Source organism: Triturus cristatus, chromosome 10 (genome assembly GCF_964204655.1).
Source record: "Triturus cristatus chromosome 10, aTriCri1.1, whole genome shotgun sequence".
Taxonomy (NCBI): Eukaryota; Metazoa; Chordata; class Amphibia; order Caudata; family Salamandridae; genus Triturus; species Triturus cristatus.
This window is the reverse complement of record NC_140593.1, coordinates 372,994,979-373,015,420: the sequence shown is the minus strand read 5'-3', so window position 1 is coordinate 373,015,420 and position 20,442 is coordinate 372,994,979. Positions and strand designations below refer to the sequence as shown.

General features: G+C 41.0%; 1 protein-coding gene across 1 annotated transcript in view; it reads left to right on the top strand.

Annotated features, from left to right (window-relative positions):
- RAPGEF5 (Rap guanine nucleotide exchange factor 5) overlaps positions 1–20,442 on the top strand; it is a 970,266-nt gene that overhangs the window by 321,283 nt on the left and 628,541 nt on the right. Inside the window, exon 2 of the mRNA XM_085631598.1 lies at positions 8,821–8,871. Within this exon, the coding sequence (XP_085487724.1) occupies positions 8,821–8,871 (51 nt within the window). The remainder of the gene's footprint in view (positions 1–8,820; positions 8,872–20,442) is intronic.

Genomic DNA, 20,442 nt, shown 5'->3' with positions numbered 1-20,442 from the left:
AAGTGCAGATTGCTATTTTTGGTATATCCTTAGTGGAATTTTCAAGTCTTAGTTGTTGGTGAGCTTGTAGAATAGAGTTCAGAGACTGAGATTCTGGCCAGAGATCACACCTGTTAAAAAGTGGTTGAACCTTCAGCAGACAGTCTTGTGTGTATTATTTGATTTCATTTTCCTTCTTTTGTTAACTAAGCTGCCATATGGCTCCATAGATATCATTGTATTCCTGTAGCCTAAAGGAGCAAAGATACTTCAGGCACTGATTACAAAAGGTCTGCGTCTTTGCCAAAATCCTGATGCCCAATGGTTAACCTGATCAAGTATGGTTAATAACATAACACGTGTATTTGTAAAGCGCACGTTCACCACTACAGGTATCTTGGTGCTGAATAACAGATGTTTTGTTGTTACCCAACTCATTTGTACTCATTTTATTGACCTCAGATGGATGAAAGGCTGAGTGGACCTGCCAGGATTTGAACCTGTGACCATGAGGTCGAAAACAGGCTCCTGCAGTAGATGCATTAGTCCACTGAGCCACCAGACCCAGCTTCTGGTTATTGAGTAACAAGCGAACCGGTGTCTTATGAGAAAAAAAGCAAAAAGAAGTTCATATGTCCTTATGCACTACAGGAAATTCTTTTGCCATTTTTTGCTATGGTAAAAATCTCCATTGCAGGTGAGAAAAGAATGGAAAATCGAAAACAATAACAGTAATCAGAAGCAGCTTATTTCTAAGAGATAAATCAACTTACGTTAAATATGCAGATGGGCAAGGTACCTCAACAGGACTTTTTATGGTTCTTCTTATAGATATGTATTGCTACATATTTATTTGTATTTGTTTATAAATATTGTTCTTGTATTTGTTTGATATGTATTATATACTGAATTCAATAAAGTCTTTTTACTACCTTAACAGAGTCATGAATTTGAATATCATATGTTTTTAAAATATTTTTTAGACATGTCAAAAGCATACATATGCCTATGCTTTTTTGTACGTGCTAATGTGTTAATATATTCAGATTTAATTTAAAAGTGTGTGGAGACAACTCTGGTCTTTCTGTTATTCGCCTGTATAGGAGTAAATAAGTGTCCTTCATGGTACATGGCTCAAAATTATAATTAGATGTAATAATTGGGGATAATATAACACAATTAGATCTTAATTAATTTTTTCTTGTTGATTAGGAGTAAATTACATGAAATGACCACTCTATAGTGGTTGGGTCCACGTGCAAGCCCTGTTAGATAATTTTCCATGGGCACTTAATACCAATATCTTGTAGGGTGCAAAAGTATTATGCAAATAAAGATGACAATGAAGGAAAAACATTGTCTGATGGAAATTATCTGAATAATAGGTGCAGATTTCGTCTGAACTCTGAGATTCTTACTGGTATGAACGAATATTTGTGAAATTGAGAATGAAATATAAAATGAACTCAGGACACAAAGAAAATACACATTAGAAAACAGCCAGAAAAGCACACAGACAAGATGGAAGAGCAGTATAAGAAATTAGATGAGAGGTGTGCAAGCCCAAATCAGGCAACAACCACAAACATTGTAATGGTGAATCACAACAGACCTATGCTTAACCTTCTAGTAGTTTGGTACAAATCAGTCAGGCTTAACTTGGAGGCAATGTGCAAAGTATTTATGTAGCACACACACAGAAATAAAGTGAAAACCAGCACAACAATAATATCAACCCAATTTTGAAAACTAGAGTAAATTTTAATAAACAAAATTATATCAGAACAAACATCCAATCAGTAGAACCCGAAATATTCAATTTTAAAGTTTCTATTGGCAATAGCAGTACTTACGGCCATCTGGTCATGCTAGACCGGGGGAAGTCACACGTTCAGGCCAACCACAATGGAGCGCAGGTTGGATACAGAGCCTGGAATAATCCAGCTGAGAAGTTACTTTCAAAGTCAGGGTGTCAAGATTTAAAGACCAAACTTGAAATTCCTTCCTACTCCCAACTGAAAGTTACCACTTATTAAATGTAATGAGGTGACCCAAAGGTATCCTATAAGAGATACAGGTCTTGTAGTGGTGAAAAGCAAATGTAAGAGTTTTTAACTTCTATGACATGTAAAAGTCAAACATACATGTCCAGCTTTTTACATACACTTCTCTATGAGCCTTTAGGTCCTACCTGAAAGGTGACTTATTTGTATTCAAAAGTAATGTTTAGGCCTGGTAAAAGGTTTATTTTGCCAAGTGAAGGCAAAATGTTAGTGGGAATACCACGCCAAGGGTGTCTAGTCTAACAGACACATATATTGGTGTAAGCAAACAGCTACTAGATGTGAGGAACCAAATATATTGTTTACAATAAATGTCAGTTATCACTTACACAGCATTTAGAAACAATTACAGATTTATTTTTATCTTCAAGGTTGTTGAATACATTTTCCCCCTAATGCCACATTTTGCATTCAACTTAGACAACAATTTGTATTTAAAGACTTTGTTCTTGTTTACATTGCGTGGCTAGTATGAAGATAGTCTGCTACATAAAAATCCCCAGGTTTATTTTCACATCCATTGGTGTGGAATCATTATTGTCCTGCAGTTTGACTCGAAGAAGATTAGATTGGTCCAGCTGGCCTTTGGAGGATGATTGAGACACCATTCATGACAAGTTTAGTTTGGTCCAGATCCATGGCAAGTAGTTCCACTCCCACTAGATGCTATCTATAAAACTTGTTATTTTCTAACTGCTTAACAATACTTAGATTCCAAAGTAGGGATACCGTTCCCTAAAATTGTCTTTCAAAGGTCCTTTTTCCTTGTTATTGTGTTCTCCAGGCAACACACCATTGCTAAAAGTAACAAATCAATTTTTCACAGCCATCATGTGAAAGCCTTATCTGTAAAATCTTCTTTTTCATCTTGAGTTGCTGATTAGTCACCACTAAGTAGCCTTCTTTAGAAAGTCGGAGTTTTAATGAATCACATTGTAGTAGGCATTCTCTGATTTTATCTTTTTGGTATAAAAAAGAAGTGGAAATGTGATATGTTATACTAGTTTATTTTCCCTCCCCATGCTACATATTAAACGTTACGTTTTTAATTTTCTTCATGCTATGTGAATCTAAAAAAATATTTCAATTCTTTTTTTACTTATTAATTTTGTGTTCTGAGTTTGTTTATATATTACATGTATAATATTGAGTTGGATAAGTGTGTGGTTTCTCATATAGGTTTGATTTTAGTAGAAAGTGATTGATGTAGGATAAATTAACAGGCAGTATTTTTGCAAATAATTTTATGTTACATTTTGTTTTTTGTGATAAGGTAGGTAGATAAATAATGGTAAATTATTGACTTTTTAATTATTCTGATAGAGCCATTCATTTTCAATTCCATATAAAAAATAATTGTTCAGTTATATCCGTTTCCTCAGCTATGCCTTTATGCATTTTGATGAGGTGTTCAGTTCAGAAATATAATAATTGTCTCACAGCCCCCAGATAAATGTGATAAACATTTGTCAGTTCATAAAGATGTGAACATTCATATCTGAGTGCAGCCTACTTTGCGGTCCTGAGCAGTCATGCAGATTAAGCAGTGTAAAACCCTCAAAAGGAGGTCTCTGAATTTGTTAATTTTGAGCACCTACTTGGGCCATGTCATTAGTTACACATTGTTGGAGATCACATTTCCGCTCTGCTTAATAGGAATGGCTCATCCATGTGGAATGCATAATGGGAATGGAACGTATTTTTGATCATGAGGTATCTTGTGGTGTTGTTGCAGAATATTGTTCACAAAAATAACAACTCGTTGGACTTTATAGTATGAATTCCGAATTCAGGGGACAGTATATTTGTAAATAATATTTACAAGATAGTATTTGTGTCATATGGTTTATCTGACTACAATATTGTGACATACAACCATTCTGCTATAAATGTGTTTACTGGCTATGTGGTGGTTTTACCACATTATGTTCAATCATTTGAGTGCTCTCAGTACTAAATTGTTAAACTTGGTATTTGGATAAGATAATAGTAAAGGACCCCCACTAGTTTGTATTTCTTATAATGAATGCATATCCTATTGTCTATACTGTTGTAAAACTGTAACAATCATTTTGAGAATGTTTTTTTCTGTAATAAACCAAAGATGAAGATTTATATAAGTAATGCAATTGTCTTGTCCTGAAATACACAGTTGTTAAGAATCACGTACACTACTTGTTCTAAAATCTGTGATAACATTTATGAAATCAAATGCACGAAAAGTAAAAGAAGGTGTAAAAGTAATACTCATTAGTGGATGGCAATAAAAGCAGTAATAAGCAAAGGATGATGCAAGCAGAGGAGGACAAATGGAGAGTACATACAATTATAATTGTACTATTGATGAGATTTCTGTGCCTTTATAATTATTCTTTTTTCTGTACCCTTGGTCATACATTTTCCATATGTAATGTCAATTTGTCACTCTAAGCTGTTTTTCAGTACTACAGCTTTTTAGTCGTATAACTTATTTTGTTGTAACAACCTTTCAAGTTTGGCTTTGCATATTTAGGGAAACAGCCAGTTACCAATGGGTATGTCAAATGTGGTGTGTATGAATAATATTCTAGTGATCTTTTTGTAAGTTGTGAAACCTAACATTAAACAGAGCACAATAAGCATCTATTTCACAGTGTAAAGTGGATTAGGAGTGTGCTTCCATTTTTTTACTAGATGACTAAATAGAGACAAATCATGTCTAAGTTATTCCTCATTTCATATGTACTAGATAGATGTCTTATGTCTGCTAAAACAAAAACAAAAAACTTTTTCCTGGACCATTTTGCAAGACTTTGTCTCTTGTTACTTCAGCCCCAAATTTCCCACAGACAATGTAATTAAAGTAGAAACCTACACTTGGTTATTCTCAATAGAAAGAGCATAGGCCTCTGCCTTACTTAAATTGTTTCCCCATCTGCGTACTCAACCAACTTGAATGTGTAGTATTCTTTAATTAGCTTGTGTTTCCCACTCATCACAAAAACTGTCTCAATGATTATTTTAGTTGTGGGCTTTGTTCTTCAAAGAAAAGTCACATGAGACAGCTATCTAGTCCTACTAAAGATGCAAACCGTGATGTTATGAGCATGTGTGTCTTCCATTGTAGCTCTTGAAATTGTGAGATTTTACATCTGACCTTGAAAATTAGAAATCTGTATTATCTCTAAGTTTTCAGGAACATTCTTTGCCTTTGTAGGAAAATAGGATCTGCTTTTATGGTTACCCCCACTTTTTGCCTGGTTCTAAGCTGTTTTTGACTTGTCTGACTGGGATCCTGCTAATCAGGACCCCGGTCACTTTGCTTTCTCTCTTAAATTGTTGTGGTCAGCACTTGGGTACATCCCATATTGGATACTGGGTTACCCTTATCAGTCCCTAGTATATGGTACTAAGGTACCCAGTGCATAAGTACACCAGACGTCCCCCATGGGCTAAAGCATGCATTATGCCACCCATGGGAGACCATTCAAAATGCAACTACATACCTGCCATTGCAGTCTGTATGAGATGGTGCTAGCACCACTTACTAAATATATAGGTTTCCTATATCTAGGGTCACTGCACTTTAAAACCTGTAATTCACCCCTTTGTCCGAAACTGGACAGAGGACATGGGAGCAACCTCCCACCTGTCCAAACCCTCCCCTGGGAGGGTCCCCTGAATCATCCCAACCATTTCCTTAGGGTATTTAAGGGCTTACCTGAGGGTGGGTCCCTAGATTCGTAGTGGGACACAATTCAATTCATACACCGTTCAACTTCTACCGTCTGGGGCACTCTAGACTTCGTTTGGGCTCAAATTCATCTCCCTTTCAGTCCGCTGCATCAGCTGTGCCTGTGCACCCTACAGGAACCTTTCAAGGCCTGTGGGAATCCAAGACACCTAAAGGAATCTCCCTTGAAGTGAAGGAGTCCCTACCCTGCATCTCTAGGATATGCAACTAAGCTGACCGGTCTGCTGATTCTGAGCTCCTACAAACTTCGAAAGGCACAGCAACACAGGTCGTGGTTCTCCACAGCTCTTGAGGCCTGCCCTGCCCTCTCACCAAGTTTGAGGCCAGTGACCCTCTTTTTAGCCACAGGAACTGACCCCCTGTGCACTGCGTCAACTTGCCGTTGCAAAGGCTTGTTGGCTTTCTTCCACCAAGATCTTTGGGCTCCAAGTAGCCCCTACCTCAACCATCTCCAGTGACCAAAGTCTTTACCCACATCGCATTGTTTGCACCTTGGCCCGCATCTTTTGCTGAACTGCTCAAGGTCATCCAGTGCCTCTGGCTTGTGGGTCCTGTTGAAGGTCACCTTTGTTTATTTTGGGCTCCCCTGATTGCTCTGGCCTGCACTGACTCCCCTGCTTGTGCTGAGTCCCCTGTGCTTTCTGGTCCTGACATTGCACCTTCTTCGACTTCTATGCTGTTTGCAGTTGCCAAGGCCTGTTGGTGCTCCTGACGAACACTGACTACTCAACTTTCGACATCTGACGTGGGACAGCTTGTGCACAGCTCCTGGTCTTCCTCAGCATCACCTGGTCCTCACAGCTGCAGAGTCAAGGTCACCATCAACTCTCCTGCAACACCGACATCGGTGGGCATTCATCTTCCAGATCTCCCGGTCACTCCTGAGTGACATAGACTCCGTCCCCTCTGCTTGCAGGTACTTCTCATCCTGAATCCAGCTTCGGATTCCACTGAACATTTTTTCCTTCTCAAGCAGCGGCACGTACCTGACGTCCTCTATTGTGTTCAACAGCGGTTTCTGACACCACTTCTCACCTATGCACCCAGCTTCCCTGCTGTAGGTAACGTAGGTACTAGGGTATCCATGGGTGAGATGGCACTCCAACCTTCTGTCTTCCATGGAGTTTCTTCAGGGTCCATTGGGAAGGGTCCTTAATCCTTAAAATTCCAACCACAACTTACATGTTGATTTGTATGGAGAACGCGGTCGTGTTCCCACACTGCACACGATCTCCGTGGAGCTCCTAGTCTCTCACCTTGGGTGGTTCCTTGGGTCCCCAGCACTTCTACGTCCTCTCAACCTTGTCTTGACCCAAGTCGTGGTTCTTATACCTTTATACCACTTTCTTAATATATGGTTTGCTGCCCCCCTGGGGTCCATTGAGTATTTTGTGCTATTGATGTGATTTCTATGCAAAGTATTGTGTGCATTGTGCATATCTCCGGGTAGGAGATAGTTGTATGTGTTAGAGAGTATTATATAATAAATACCTATTTTTATAAATACCTTGTGTGGTTCTTTTTCTATTGATCTATATATATAAGATTGCTTTCTGGTAAAGCAAGCTGCTTAGCAGTCCTTCTGGACTACGCCTGAAGGCTGCTGTACACAGCTACCACTCAGAGAGCTTTCTAAGGTTGTCTAAGACCTTTTAAATCACCATAAGGGTTGTCTGGACTGGTGCAGGGTTCCCACTTACATAAGTGGACATCATATACCAGGCCAGCTTCTCACAGTCTTAATAAGTCTCTTCCATGTATTAGGCAGTTTCTATAACTCTTCCATTGTTCCTGCCAAATTACTTTAATTTATTTAAAACAATAACTCCCTGTGTGTGAATTCTCTGATCCCACTTCGTCTTACAATGAGTCACAATCCCAGCTTACTCCTCACCACTTTCTGCCAAACCCTGCGCTTTTCCCCAAACCCACTATTTTTAATACAAGAATACCCATTGTTTTCAACAGCTTTTTCCAGCCCTTTACTTTTGCCTCCATGCATCCCACAGTGAATAAAGTTTGGACTATATACAGTGTACATACATACATACTTCCAATCAGACTTGCACATATTTCAGTCATTGAATATTTCTTCCATTTATGTTTGCTAATTATAGAGCCCCGCTCCCTGTTGACCAGATCCCGTCTTTCCATATAATCCAAGCTGTAACACATGGCTGTTAATGTTTAAATATATTCAATGGGAAAGGATTGCACTTCGTAAAATACTGATCTAGTGTTAATGGAAAAGAAGTTTAACATCAGTGGGAACTTACAATGATATTTTCTGTTCTTCTCCAAAAGACTGCCCCCCGATTTTAACAGGACCATGTTAAAAAGAGGAGATTATAAATCCCTTACGGTAATATCTCTCTCAAGTAAAGTTGCAGCGAAGACTCGTGTTACTTGGTGTATGCAGAATATATTCCATCTACTTGGAAAGCAGTTCTGGAGTGGATGCTCAAGTGCATCAGTTATAATAAACTATTTTTATACTTTTCCCAAAGGCTGTACTCTATTTAATTTTGTATTTTCACAGTAGAAATACCTTTATGCTCTGGCCAAAATGTCATTTTAAATGTATTTACATTTTACAGCAATATTTTTTATTCACGTGCATTGAGGTATCTTTCTTTTTAGAATGAGATGGAATACTATCCCTTTTTCTCCCAAGGAAATGAGAATGTCTTCTTGTTTACTTTAATTTACAATCCTGCTGCAAGAACTTCAATATCTTAACTACTCGAATGTTAGATTACAAATGTTAAAGAAACATCTAGTGCCCCTGTTATATTGGCACGAGCAAATGTAATGTGACATATGTTTCTGCAACCATACAACAATATCCTGTCAGGTCATGCAGATGTTGTAAATCTACCCTCAACTGTGACTTCTAAAGCCCTTTATGAACAGGCATGAACATCATTGCTATTTGCAATGTCAATAAAAAGCGAGGGAGAGCTGTAAACCAATCTGTTTGAAATTGAGAAAAAATCACATTGCTTGGAGGCAAAGAGAAATAACTGTCCTATACTTTCTTTACAGGTCCTCTATGACAGAATTTCAAACCCCTGTCTTGATCACTCTACAACTGAGGTAATGTACTTTAATTAATTTCTTCTGAATTTTAAAGTCAAAATTGTAATTGCCACTATAAGTGCTTTATTTGTTTATTCATTTATTTATTAGTTTACATTTATATATTTAGAGGTCTTTCAGTGTTTGGTGTATCTCACATCTGTAATGAAATTACAGATGTGCCGTTATGCCAAACTCTTCTTTTTTCCGCCTTATATAGGTGGAGGAACTTCTGGGTTCTTGTCAGAAAAGCCTCAGTTGTTATTCTCCAGGTCCATAAACTGTATGTTACTCCATCACTAAGCTTTAACGGATTACCTTCTATCTCTGTTTATAAAAACATGGCAAGGTTAAGATCTGCTCTGCTGTTGACTCTTTTTGATCTTCATTTCACAACAGTTACACATGCTGGGAAATCGCTGTCCTTAAATGGTGTTCTCTCTTATTCATTGAATGGCTCTTGTAGCTATCCCTATGTCTTCCAGCACAATCACAAACTCCTGAACCTACCATGGCTCTATATTCTCAGCTTACGCCCTCTCCAAAAGAGGGTACACATCTTGAATTCTCTTGTCTCTCATATCAACCCTTTACCCACTGTAACTTTATTCAACCAGATATCACCCCTTAATTCCTTTCTCTTTTGTTTTCGCACAGCAAATGTGTTGGCTAAACTAAGAAGTAACTAACGTGATATTGGGACTCTAAAAACCCTTTATATTTTTAACCCCTTAATTGCATTGCAACTGAAGAACCCTTGTAATCAGTCTCAATGAGGATGTTAATGCTGCCTCTTCCAAATTTAATGAGTGTGTATCAGTGATGGTGAAATAGCCAGTGTCACAATGAAAAATACATACTTATACTGTCTGCTACTTGGTTTCCTAAAGATCACTTTGAAGAAAGAATATTCCTTAAATGTGATAGAGAGCAGGTCAAAAAAATCTCTCTCCCTCCCTCCTTGCGCTCCAACCTGAACTCCCTTATGGAAGTCTGGGGATGCTGCAAGGAACACAGTCTTAAATGAAAAGATCACTCATATGACGTCTCTCATCAAATCTACTAAGAATTGACCAAACTAACTCTTTGACCAAAATTCTTTAGAGTTATTGACAATATCTCTCCATAGAGGTAGACAATTTACACTCAGCCGGGCCGCAGAATGCTCTAGACTCACAGAGCAGCTGGTATATGTTAGAAGAATAGATTCTGGGCTCAGTGACAACATTCAGAAAATCACTTAGTTTTCATATATGCAAAATGAAGGTAGTGGGTACCACCAGAATTGGGGATCCAGCCCTCTTCCCTCCCAGCATCCTCACACCTAACCCCCGCAGCACATAATGAGGGCCTAAGTACATTGATCATATCCCGATTTTCCACGAATTAAATAATTTCATAAAGAGACAGTTATTATTACACAAGCAAGCTACTTGGCTCTGAAATGTGCCCTTTCTTAGCAGCATTCCGCAACACAGGCACTTAAAAATCCCTTGGCTGATGAGTGGTGACCTCCAACAAAGCGTGCCACCAGGCTTCAGATTAATTAACAAATGTATATCGTGTAACACAGCACAAATCCTTCATGTTAAGGCTACAGCAAAGTCATATTTGTAATCTGAGCTCACCGGAGGTGTTGATTCAGCACATTCTCTGTGGGGAGGCACTTAAGGTACATGGCTTTTTCAGGCCATTAAGGAACATCAGCGTCCTAAAACGGAAAATGCATGGTACAAAGATTGAGGATCCTTGAGCTATTATAAATGATGTGTATAGAATTCTGTTCTGTTTTATAAAGAGATGTTCGCTAAAAAGGGGGAAGACAGACTTTAATGTGGAAATGTGTGTCACACTACCACACTGGCAAACTCAGTACCATTACAAAGTAATGTGCTAGCTTCCAAATTATCGGTCAGAGGAATCACAGAGCCTATGAGCTCTGTCTTGAACACAACGGTGACCAGCCCGCCTGGAAATCCTGTTGAGTTTGCTAAATGTGTCCAGCCAGTGTTACACATATATTTACAAAGCTCATAAAGTATACCACTGGCGCAGAACAGACTCTGCGTTGGAGCATTGACTACTTTTTGAAGTTAAACCATCTTCTAACAGCTAACAGTATGTGGCAAACTAGAACATCTGGACAGCTCAGGGGTGTAGTACCCAATCTTAACACGCATTAGCAGAGCATGGGCTTGGCAACCTAGTGTGAGGGTTATTTTTAGAATTGCATGCATGTGTCGCAAAAAGAAAGAAAATGTGCTGCCTCTTAAGGGTGGCTTCCATATGCTTACAATACAAATGTTAACTATAACAAAGAAGCTCACTGCTGTGGCTGCTTTACTAGGTGTGTTTGAATTTGGTTTATTTAAAAACAAGCCTTTCAGTTGCATGCACTTTATCATTATTTGAGAAGGAGAGAGGAATAAATCACCAGCGATGCAAGCACTCAAATTCCAGGCAGCACAAGGTTACAATGGCATGTTATAACTTTAGAGAGGAGACAGGAAGCCTCGGGTGTTTGAACTAAAATAAAAAATCACACTCTAAACCAGCAGGAGCTATTTTTTAGGTAGAAGTGAACAATCAGCACAGGTTTTGAGCAGTCACTCAAAGTGGAGGGAGTTTAGGAGTAAAGTAGGGTGGTGTCTCTGTGAGGTTAAATTGGAGGTAAATGTCAATTTGTTTGGAGTTTTGTGGAAGTATTTAACAACACTGCAGTATTTCATCAAGAGATGAAAGTTTCACAGAGCAAGACTGAAATCTAGCTCAGCGGTTCATAACCTGTGGCCCAGGGACCCTGGAAGTCCATGAAGCCTATTCAGGTGGCCTATGACTGGTTAGAAAATTCAAATAATATGAATCCCTTCGCTGCTATGCCCCCACCCCGTGCCATGCCTTTTCTTTTTTAGCTATTTAGGTAGTTCACACTTAGGGCCCCATAGATTTTTGTCCACATAAGGTATCCACACCAAATTTGTGTCCTTTTCTTCCAACATCCTGAGGATTCTAAGAGTTCCCAGGGTTTGAGGAGTCCCTGGAGGGCACCGAGAAATTAGGCAAAGTACATCTAAATTTTGGTTATTGGGAAAAAATGGGGAAAATGTGCTGTAGAAGACAACATCTTTGTTTCCCTCCAAATGGTATCAACTAAGGGTTTGTGGTGCTTAAATCACCATCTTTCCTGCTATCATGAACAGCAAAACCTTTGTAAGTAAACCAAAATGTCCTATACAGATTTGTCATTTTACTGGGACCTAGCTTATTTTTCCTATTTTTTGTGCTTCCAACCGCCTTCCAGTTAGTGGTAGAAATGGGTGTGAAACCAATAATGGATCCCGGAAAGTGATACATTTCTGAAAAGTAGACAAAATTCTGAATTCAGCAAGGGTCATTTGTGTAAATCCTTCAAGGTTGTGTATAGAAACTGACAGTTGAAAACAAAAAACATTGAAATTGAGTTGAAAAAAACTGCCATTTGTGCCAAAGTTTTCACCTGTAACTTCTTCTAAGTATGACAGATCTTTGAAACCAATATACCGTTACATCCGCTGTTCCCTTCTGTGGTGGTGATGAATAGGACTTGTAGATTCACCAAGAACCCGAGGAGCCCAGAGCCAATAAGTGAGCTGCGTCTTGCAATGGTTTTTCATTGTGTACCGGGTATATAGCAATTCATTTGTTAAATATAAAGACTGTAAAATAGGTACCAATGAAACCTATATATTTCTGAAATAGGAAACTATATACAGTTTAGAAGCAGGGGGAACTTCCACATCTCCCAAATTGTGGGTACCCATACAAGCATGTGAATTCGAAGAAATTTTTCAAAATGACTTCTTTTTTTACAAATTGGTTTACATTTGGAAGGCAGAAATGCACAGAAAACCAATCGATAATAACACTTGTTGTACTGTTCCGTGTTTCCATAAGTCTCCTCATGAAAATGCTATCTCACTTGTGTGGGTAGGCCTAGTACCTGCGACAGGAACTGGCCCAACATGCAACATGGAAACATCAAATTTTTCCAGTGAAAACGGACACTTCTTTCTGCAATGTGCCTAGCTGTCAATTTTCGACCCTAGCTCAGTCGCCACCTGGGGAAACCAGGCAAACCTATACATTTTTGAAAACTAGACATCCAGGGGAATCCAGGATGGGGTGACTTGTGTGGCTCTCTCCAGGTCCTGGTACCCAGAATTCTTTGCAAACCTCAAACTTTGTCAAAAAAACTAAATTTTCCTCACATTTCTGTGATGGAAAGTTCTGGAATCTACGGGGAGCCACAAACCTCCACCCACCCAGCACTCTCAAAAGTCTCCTAATAAAAATAGCACCTCACTTGTTTGGGTAGGCCTAGTGCCCGCAACAATAAAAGGACCAAAACACAATAGGACACATCACATTTTTCCAGTGAAAACTGGCCCTTTTTTTGCAAAGTGCCTAGCTGTGGATTTTAAACCCTAGCTTAGCCGGCGCCTAGGGAAACCTAGCAAACCTATGATTTTTTTACAAATAGACTCCCAGGGGAATCTAGGAATGGGGTCACTTTTGACCAAAAAAACAGATTTCCCTCATATTTCTGTGATGGAAAGTTCTGGAATCTGCAGGGAGTCGCAACCTTCCACACACCCAACGTTCCCCTATGTCTTCCGATAAAAATGGTACCTCACTTGTGTGGGTAGGCCTAGTGCTCGTGACAGAAAATGGCCCAAAATGCAACGTTGACACATCACATTTTTCCAGTGAAAACTAACCCCTTTTTTGCAATGTGCCTAGCTGTGGGTTTTGAACACTAGCTCAGCCGACACCTAGGTAAACCTAGCAAACCAATACACTTTTGAAAACTAGATACCCAGGAGAATCCAGGCTGGGGTGACTTGTGTGGCTCACACCAGGTTCTGTTACCCAGAAACCCTTGCAAATCTCAAACTTTGTCAAAAGAAGCACATTTTCCTCACATTTCTGTAACTGAAAGTTCTGGAATCTGTGAGGAACCACATGCTTCCTCCCACCCAGCGTTCCCCCAAGTCTCCTTATAAAAATGGTACCTCACTTGTGTGGGTAGGCCTAGTGCTTATGACAGGAAATGGCTAAAAACCCAATGTGGACACGTCACATTTTTCCTGTGAAAACCGACCCTTTTTTTTACAATGTGCCTAGCTGTGTATTTTGAACCCTAACTCAGCCGACACCTAGGGAAACCGAGCAAATCTATACATTTCTAAAAACTTGACACACAGGGGAACCCAGGATGGGATGACTTGTGTGGCTCTCACCAGGTTCTGTTACCCAGAATACCTTGCAAACCTCAAACTTTGTCAAAAAACACATTTTCCAAACATTTCTGTGATGGAAAGTTCTGGAATCTGTGGGAAACCACAAACTTTCACCCAACCAGCATTCCCCCAAGTCTCCCAATGAAAATGGTACCTCTCTTGTGTGAATAGGCCTAGTGCCCTTGACAGAAAATCGCCCAAAACGATTTGTGGAGGCATCAAAAATGATAAATCACAAAACGACATTGTTTTGCTAGGGGGTCACTTGCGTTTTTGGCCCCAGCCTTGGCGGCCATGTAGGGATCCTACCAAACGCAGACATTTCTGAAAACTAAACACCCGGTGGAGTCCAAGGATGTGTGGCTTGCGTGGATTTTACCCAGAATCCCCTGTAAACCTAAAATCTTGCTAAAAAATCAAATTTTTCTCACGGGGGGAATGGCAAAACACGCAGACCATCAGCCTAACTACATTTAAAATACAAGGCCTATGGGGGCATACAGAGCCAGAATATTCACCCTCAAAAGGGGAGAGACCCTTGCCGAACATGTTTCGCCATAAAAAATCAAATCTCTGGTGGTCTAGCAGCTTCTGCCTCCCCTTTGGGGCAGATGGACCTAAACATATACAGCCGATTTGCCCCCAAGGGGGGCACAAATGGCCAAAACATTCATCCCCAAAAGCCAGCGGCCCTTACCCAAGGGGGCAAAAATGGCCAAAACATTTATTCCCAAAAGGGGGTGACCCTTGCTCAAGGGTCACTCCCAAAAACATTGCTGTATGCATATATAAAAAAATCCCTGGTGGTTTGGAGACTTCTGCCCACCTAAAAATATAAAGCCAATCTGCAGAAATGACCAAAACATTCATCCCCAAAAGGGGAGCAATCCTTGCCCTAGGGATCCCTCCCTGTAATTGTTAAAAAATGAATCCCTGGCATCTAGTGGGTTTCGACTCCCCCGGGGCCTAGATCAGCAGGAAAAATGACTGATCTAGCCCCACGGGGGGATGAAAAACGTTGGAAAAAAGAATCACCCCCATGGGAGCGAACCTTGCCCAAGGGTTCGCTCGCAAAATGCTCAAAAATAAAATCCCTGGTGCCTAGTGCATTTCGGCCCCCCCGGGAGAGCTGATCGCCCTAAAAATAGTTGAATCAGCCCCCGGGGCGGCCAAAACACAGACCAAAAAATCACCTCCATGTGAGCGACCCTTGCCCAAGGGGTCGCTCCCAAAATGCGCAAATTAAAATTCTCTGGTTCCCAGTGGGTTTCACCCCCCCCCCCGGGGATGCTGATCTGCCTAAAACCAGCCGAATCCACCCCCATGGGGGGCCAAAACACAGATGCATATAGCCCCCAGGGGAGCGACACTTGCCCAAGGCATCGCCCCCCAAAAAAACCCCAAAAAATCCCTGGTGGTCCAGTGAATGGATTCCTGCACCATGATTGCGGGCCTCACCTGCGAGCGTGGAACAGAAATCCATTAGAAACAAGCAAAAAACTACACTCCAAGTCGGCAAGATTTCCAACATTGCCCTTTTTGGATCTTGTTGGTGCATACCTCGAAGCTTTGACAGGACTGTATCAGGAAGGTGCTCAGCTTCATGCAATCCTGTTCAATTTCAGCACCTAGGGGGCGATTCCAATCCTGGAAAAAGGCCGTACGAATCGTCGTACGGAGCGTTTTCTCCGTACGACTCGTACCCGGTAAACTGTTCGTACAACCTAGGAAGTACGATTCGTACAGAAAGCCTCTTTCCATACGAATCGTACAAAAGACCGATTCGGTAATAAGGAATCACCTTCCCATTCATTCCTATGGGCCTGGAGGCCCATAGGAGTGAATGGGAAGCCATTCACTATTACTGAGTCGGTAAAAACCGAATCGGTAATAGGGGGAGCATATTCAAGGGTGGCAGGGTGTCACATTGACACCCTGTTGCACCCCTTAATCATGCATGTGTGCACATGTGGCACACATACATGCCCTAAGGGCATGTATGTCTGCCACATGGCACCTTGAAAAAAGCAAATTATTGCTTTTTTAAAGGTATTCGGTATTTACCACCAACTTGTAGTTAGTGGTAAATAACGAATCCTGAATGCAAAAATGCACTTACTTGAGTGCCTCCTACATAGCTTTTAAGGTTTCGGTATTTTACCGATTCCTTAAAATAAGGAATCGGTAAATTACCGAATCCTTAAAACCTGCCTCCTACATTAGAAAGGGCTAAATACCGGTCGGTAACGGGGAAATTACCGATTTTCAGCCGTTACCCACCGGTATTTAGCTACCTACATATGGCCCTAAATGATTTGGAAATTATATCTGTTTTATAGTCCCAATTTTTAGGTTGTTTTAATGCTCCTAAAACTATCTCTGCAGGTTTTCTCAGGAGGCCTGTAGCATGACACCGGTACCAGAGAAAAGATCCTCCTTGAACCTGCTTCTGCTAATAGGCAGTAGATTGCTTAAAATATTGGGAGGGTGCCCATTGCGCTCTCCACTATAAAGTTTTTCTCAGTTTGTGGCGAAACCGTTCTGAATCACTACTGCAAAGCTAATCAGATTGCCATGGTAGGCTGCAACCTCCACCTCAGTATCATGTTATCTGGTGCTTGTATAGTGCAGCAACATGAGACTCAAACCATCTAGAATGATTACAGAAGTTCCTTCATGCTTGGTAGCGGATGCGAGTGGTTAAAATGTAATCTATGTAGGAAGAGTGGGGTGAGGTGCGTGAGGTCCTGATACATGGTATGGTTGTGTTTTGCCACAAATGGTACTGCTCATATTCATGCTCTCGCCTAAAGGTTATGTGTGTGTAAGAGAGAACTAATTTTTTTTTTTATTTGAAAGTTGATGAGTTCTTGTTTAGAAGACATGAGTCCCTAGTGTGGTTGACGCCTGTTCTCTAGGAGTTTGCTTATATATATTTCTTCAAGTCTGAAAATGGAAAAAGCCATGATTTTCTGGCCTTCCGGAAAGTAAGGCGGGTTTCTAGCTGTCTTATCTGAGTGGGGAGGAAGACACACACCCTTCTGGCTAGGACCGAGTGAACAAGACATAGCTCATACCAGTAGGTACTGGGTGCGATAAATTTGACAGCTTTCCTTGCAGGTCAAGCCTGCTTGTGTTTAAGAGGGGAAAAGAAGTGGTATGTACTGGGATATACGCCTTGTCCTGCAGTAAGCTTCAAAATCCGAACATTATTTCCGAAAAAAGTCAGAACAGGTGCTAATTATTGCTCCAATAAGTCCAATCACCCCGATGCCACTTTTTTGGTTATAATTATCGCGTCTGACACAGGGCACCTGTAACCAAACCCCAATAATTACTAGTTCATAGATAAATTGGGCCAGTTGAGGTTCAGGATTCAGGGTTGTGTGCAGGGCCGGCTCTAGGGGGGTGCGAACGGTGCCATCGCACCAGGTGCTGACTGCTGGTGGGGGCGCCGTTTACTATTGTTTTAAAAGCATCTGTTTCTTTTCTCTTTTCCACCAGCAATTTTCAGCCAACAATAAAAATTTCAAAGTTACTCCAGTGATTAATGTTCTTTCTGGAGAGAGAGAAAGGTCCGAGTTTTGTCTCGTGGACGTTTTTACTCATCCTAAGGTAACACAGAGGATTAATATGCCTGATGCAAAGAACTTGTACCATGCAGATCACAACGTGCATATAATGTAAGTAGGTCAGTGGGTTAATGCTTTTGTCACAGAGATCAGTTTGTTACTTGCAGTTTATAAGTTAGAATTCTAATGTAGTACAGTGAGCTATTTACTGCCATCAAAGAACTGCAAGAAAACTTCAAGATATAGGCTGGAGCGTTAGTCTTTCATTATCCTAATGTTTCAAAGTGGGTTCATCAGGGTAAAAATCAATACTTATTATTAAAGAAAACCTTCAACCATGTTTTTTTTTTTTAATTCTAAGGGCCTCATTTATGAGAAGTGTTGCATCGTTGCGTGAAAGCAGCGATACAACACAACACTTCCCAGTGCGCCCTCCTTGCAACACCATTGATGCGTCATATTTACTGTATGACGCATTATGTCACAAGGAATGACAGATACGTCAGTATTTCTGATGTATCTGTCGGCACAAAACTGACACATTGCTGGGGTGTGTCTGAAAACAGACGCAACTCCAGCAATGTGTCCTTTCACATGGGGCAATCCCCATGTGAAAGGGCCTACTCCGTCTTATGCCTGCTGTGAGGCAGGCGTAAGATATTGACGCAATGGCGTCCTAGAAGTGGCCCACTGAAATCACATAGATTTCACTGCATCACTTCTACGAGGCTTTTTGCAGGGGAACGCCCAGCCTGCATACATTATACCTGCCACAGGTATAATGTGGCGCAGGGTTTTACAAAGTGACACATCTGCCTAGATGCATCACTTTGTAAATAGAACACAACATGGCACATTTTTTACGCTGCAAATGAGTCACAAAAAGTGACGCACGGGTAGCGTAAAAGTGACGCAAGGGCTCATTAATATGCCCCTAAGTTTGTGCTTCTTCAGACCAAGCACTCTCACACTATCATGTCTACCAGTATGGATGACATGTGAATCCTACACCTTGTATTCCTCTGTCTTACGTAGCATTTCACGTACACTGATTTACACACCTATGATTGATTGTCTGTGTGTAGTTAGTGTGTGTGCGATGTAAAGTGCTCTGACACCCTACAAAAGTATGAGTGGCGATAAATAATTAATTAAAGGCATCTGAGAGAGAGTGGTTATGGAGACTTCAGGGTTACTGTGATAGGATGGTATTGAGGGAATCCGTTGTGGAGGTGGTCATTAGGGGTGCGCCAACAAACAATGTCGCACAGGGCGCCACCAGCACTAAAGCCGGCCCTGGTTGTGTGAGCTAGATCTCTCTCTCTCGCACATACACACTCACACACTCACGCTCATACTTTTCCCCTGACAGATTTCAGCATGTCAAATATGCCAAAATTTAGCATGGGAAAAAGCACAGAAAAACAGGCAAAACATGCTGTTTGGTGCGAATCTTCTGCCTCATTTCCAGCTTATTATCCAGTAAACATCTGACCCAGGGTAATGGAATTTACCTGTTGTGGTAAATACCCCACCCTATTTTCCACAAATGGAATTGGAGTCTAAGAAAACATATTTCTGTACTTTATACCAAGTGAGGCGTGATGAAGGCACACAGCACTCTACGTCTTATTTCCATGTGGTTTTGCACTCCTTTAGTAACCAGCATTTCAAACAAATTACCAAATGAAATATTATAATTCTGAAATGTGCATGATAGAAAACCCTGTAAATTTTTAGGTGGTCTGCCTTTTTATGAAACTGGGCAAAAGAGTAACCAGCCATGCACACTGCGAGGGCTGCATGCCTCTGCAGGGTGACGCTACATATGGTACTACTATGGAAGATAAATACACTAATTTGTTACCTATGAATTTGTTGTGTTTAATATTTTAAATTGGGATGTCTGGAGTGGGAAAACAGTGGTGGTTGGTACTTTTAGCAGGGAGAGTGCGGAAGGGACACACATGCACACATTCATACACACACTCACACCCGTGCAGTCACACATATGCACACACACACACAAACACACATCCATTCACAACACTCACTACAAAATATTCATTCCTACAAGTATGCACCCACCAAACTTTAAGAAAAAAAAATCACACTTACCTGCAGCTCTGTCTTGGAGGTCCCAGGAGGGTTTGGACTGATGCCTTACCTCACTGACTGACCACTCGTCACAGAGTGCCATGGAGTCAGTGAGGCTTGCCAACCCCACCCCACTCTGTGGCGAGGTGTCAGTGATTGACACTCGGCCCTGGGCACTTCAGGGCTTAAAAAGCGCCCGGGTTTTGGGGCAATCAGTGACACTCCCCCTTGGTATGAGGGGGAATGTCTCAAGGTGCTTTGGCAGGCTGAAGAGGTCACATTCACAGGAGCTGCGGCATCTTCAGCATGGGAAAGTTCAGCTCAGTCTGCAAGGAGCCTGCACATTTAGCTCTTGTCTCGCTCCTGTCTGCCTGATCTGAAAAAAAAGTGTCTGTCAGGCTGACTTTTGCTCAGCCTGACAGATACTCTTCTTGATGGGCAAAAGGTCCATGGCCCTTTAGCCCCTATAGACAGGCCGTGACTGAAAAAGAATAAACATGCCACATAAAGGAAATTCGCGCCGTATAAGATGGCTCAGTGAACTATCAGGCACATGCATCAAAGGAAAAACCGGTCGCAAATGGGCAGATTCTCAGAATCTGCCCCTTTGCGACCGGTATTTTTGCATTTGTGATGCATCA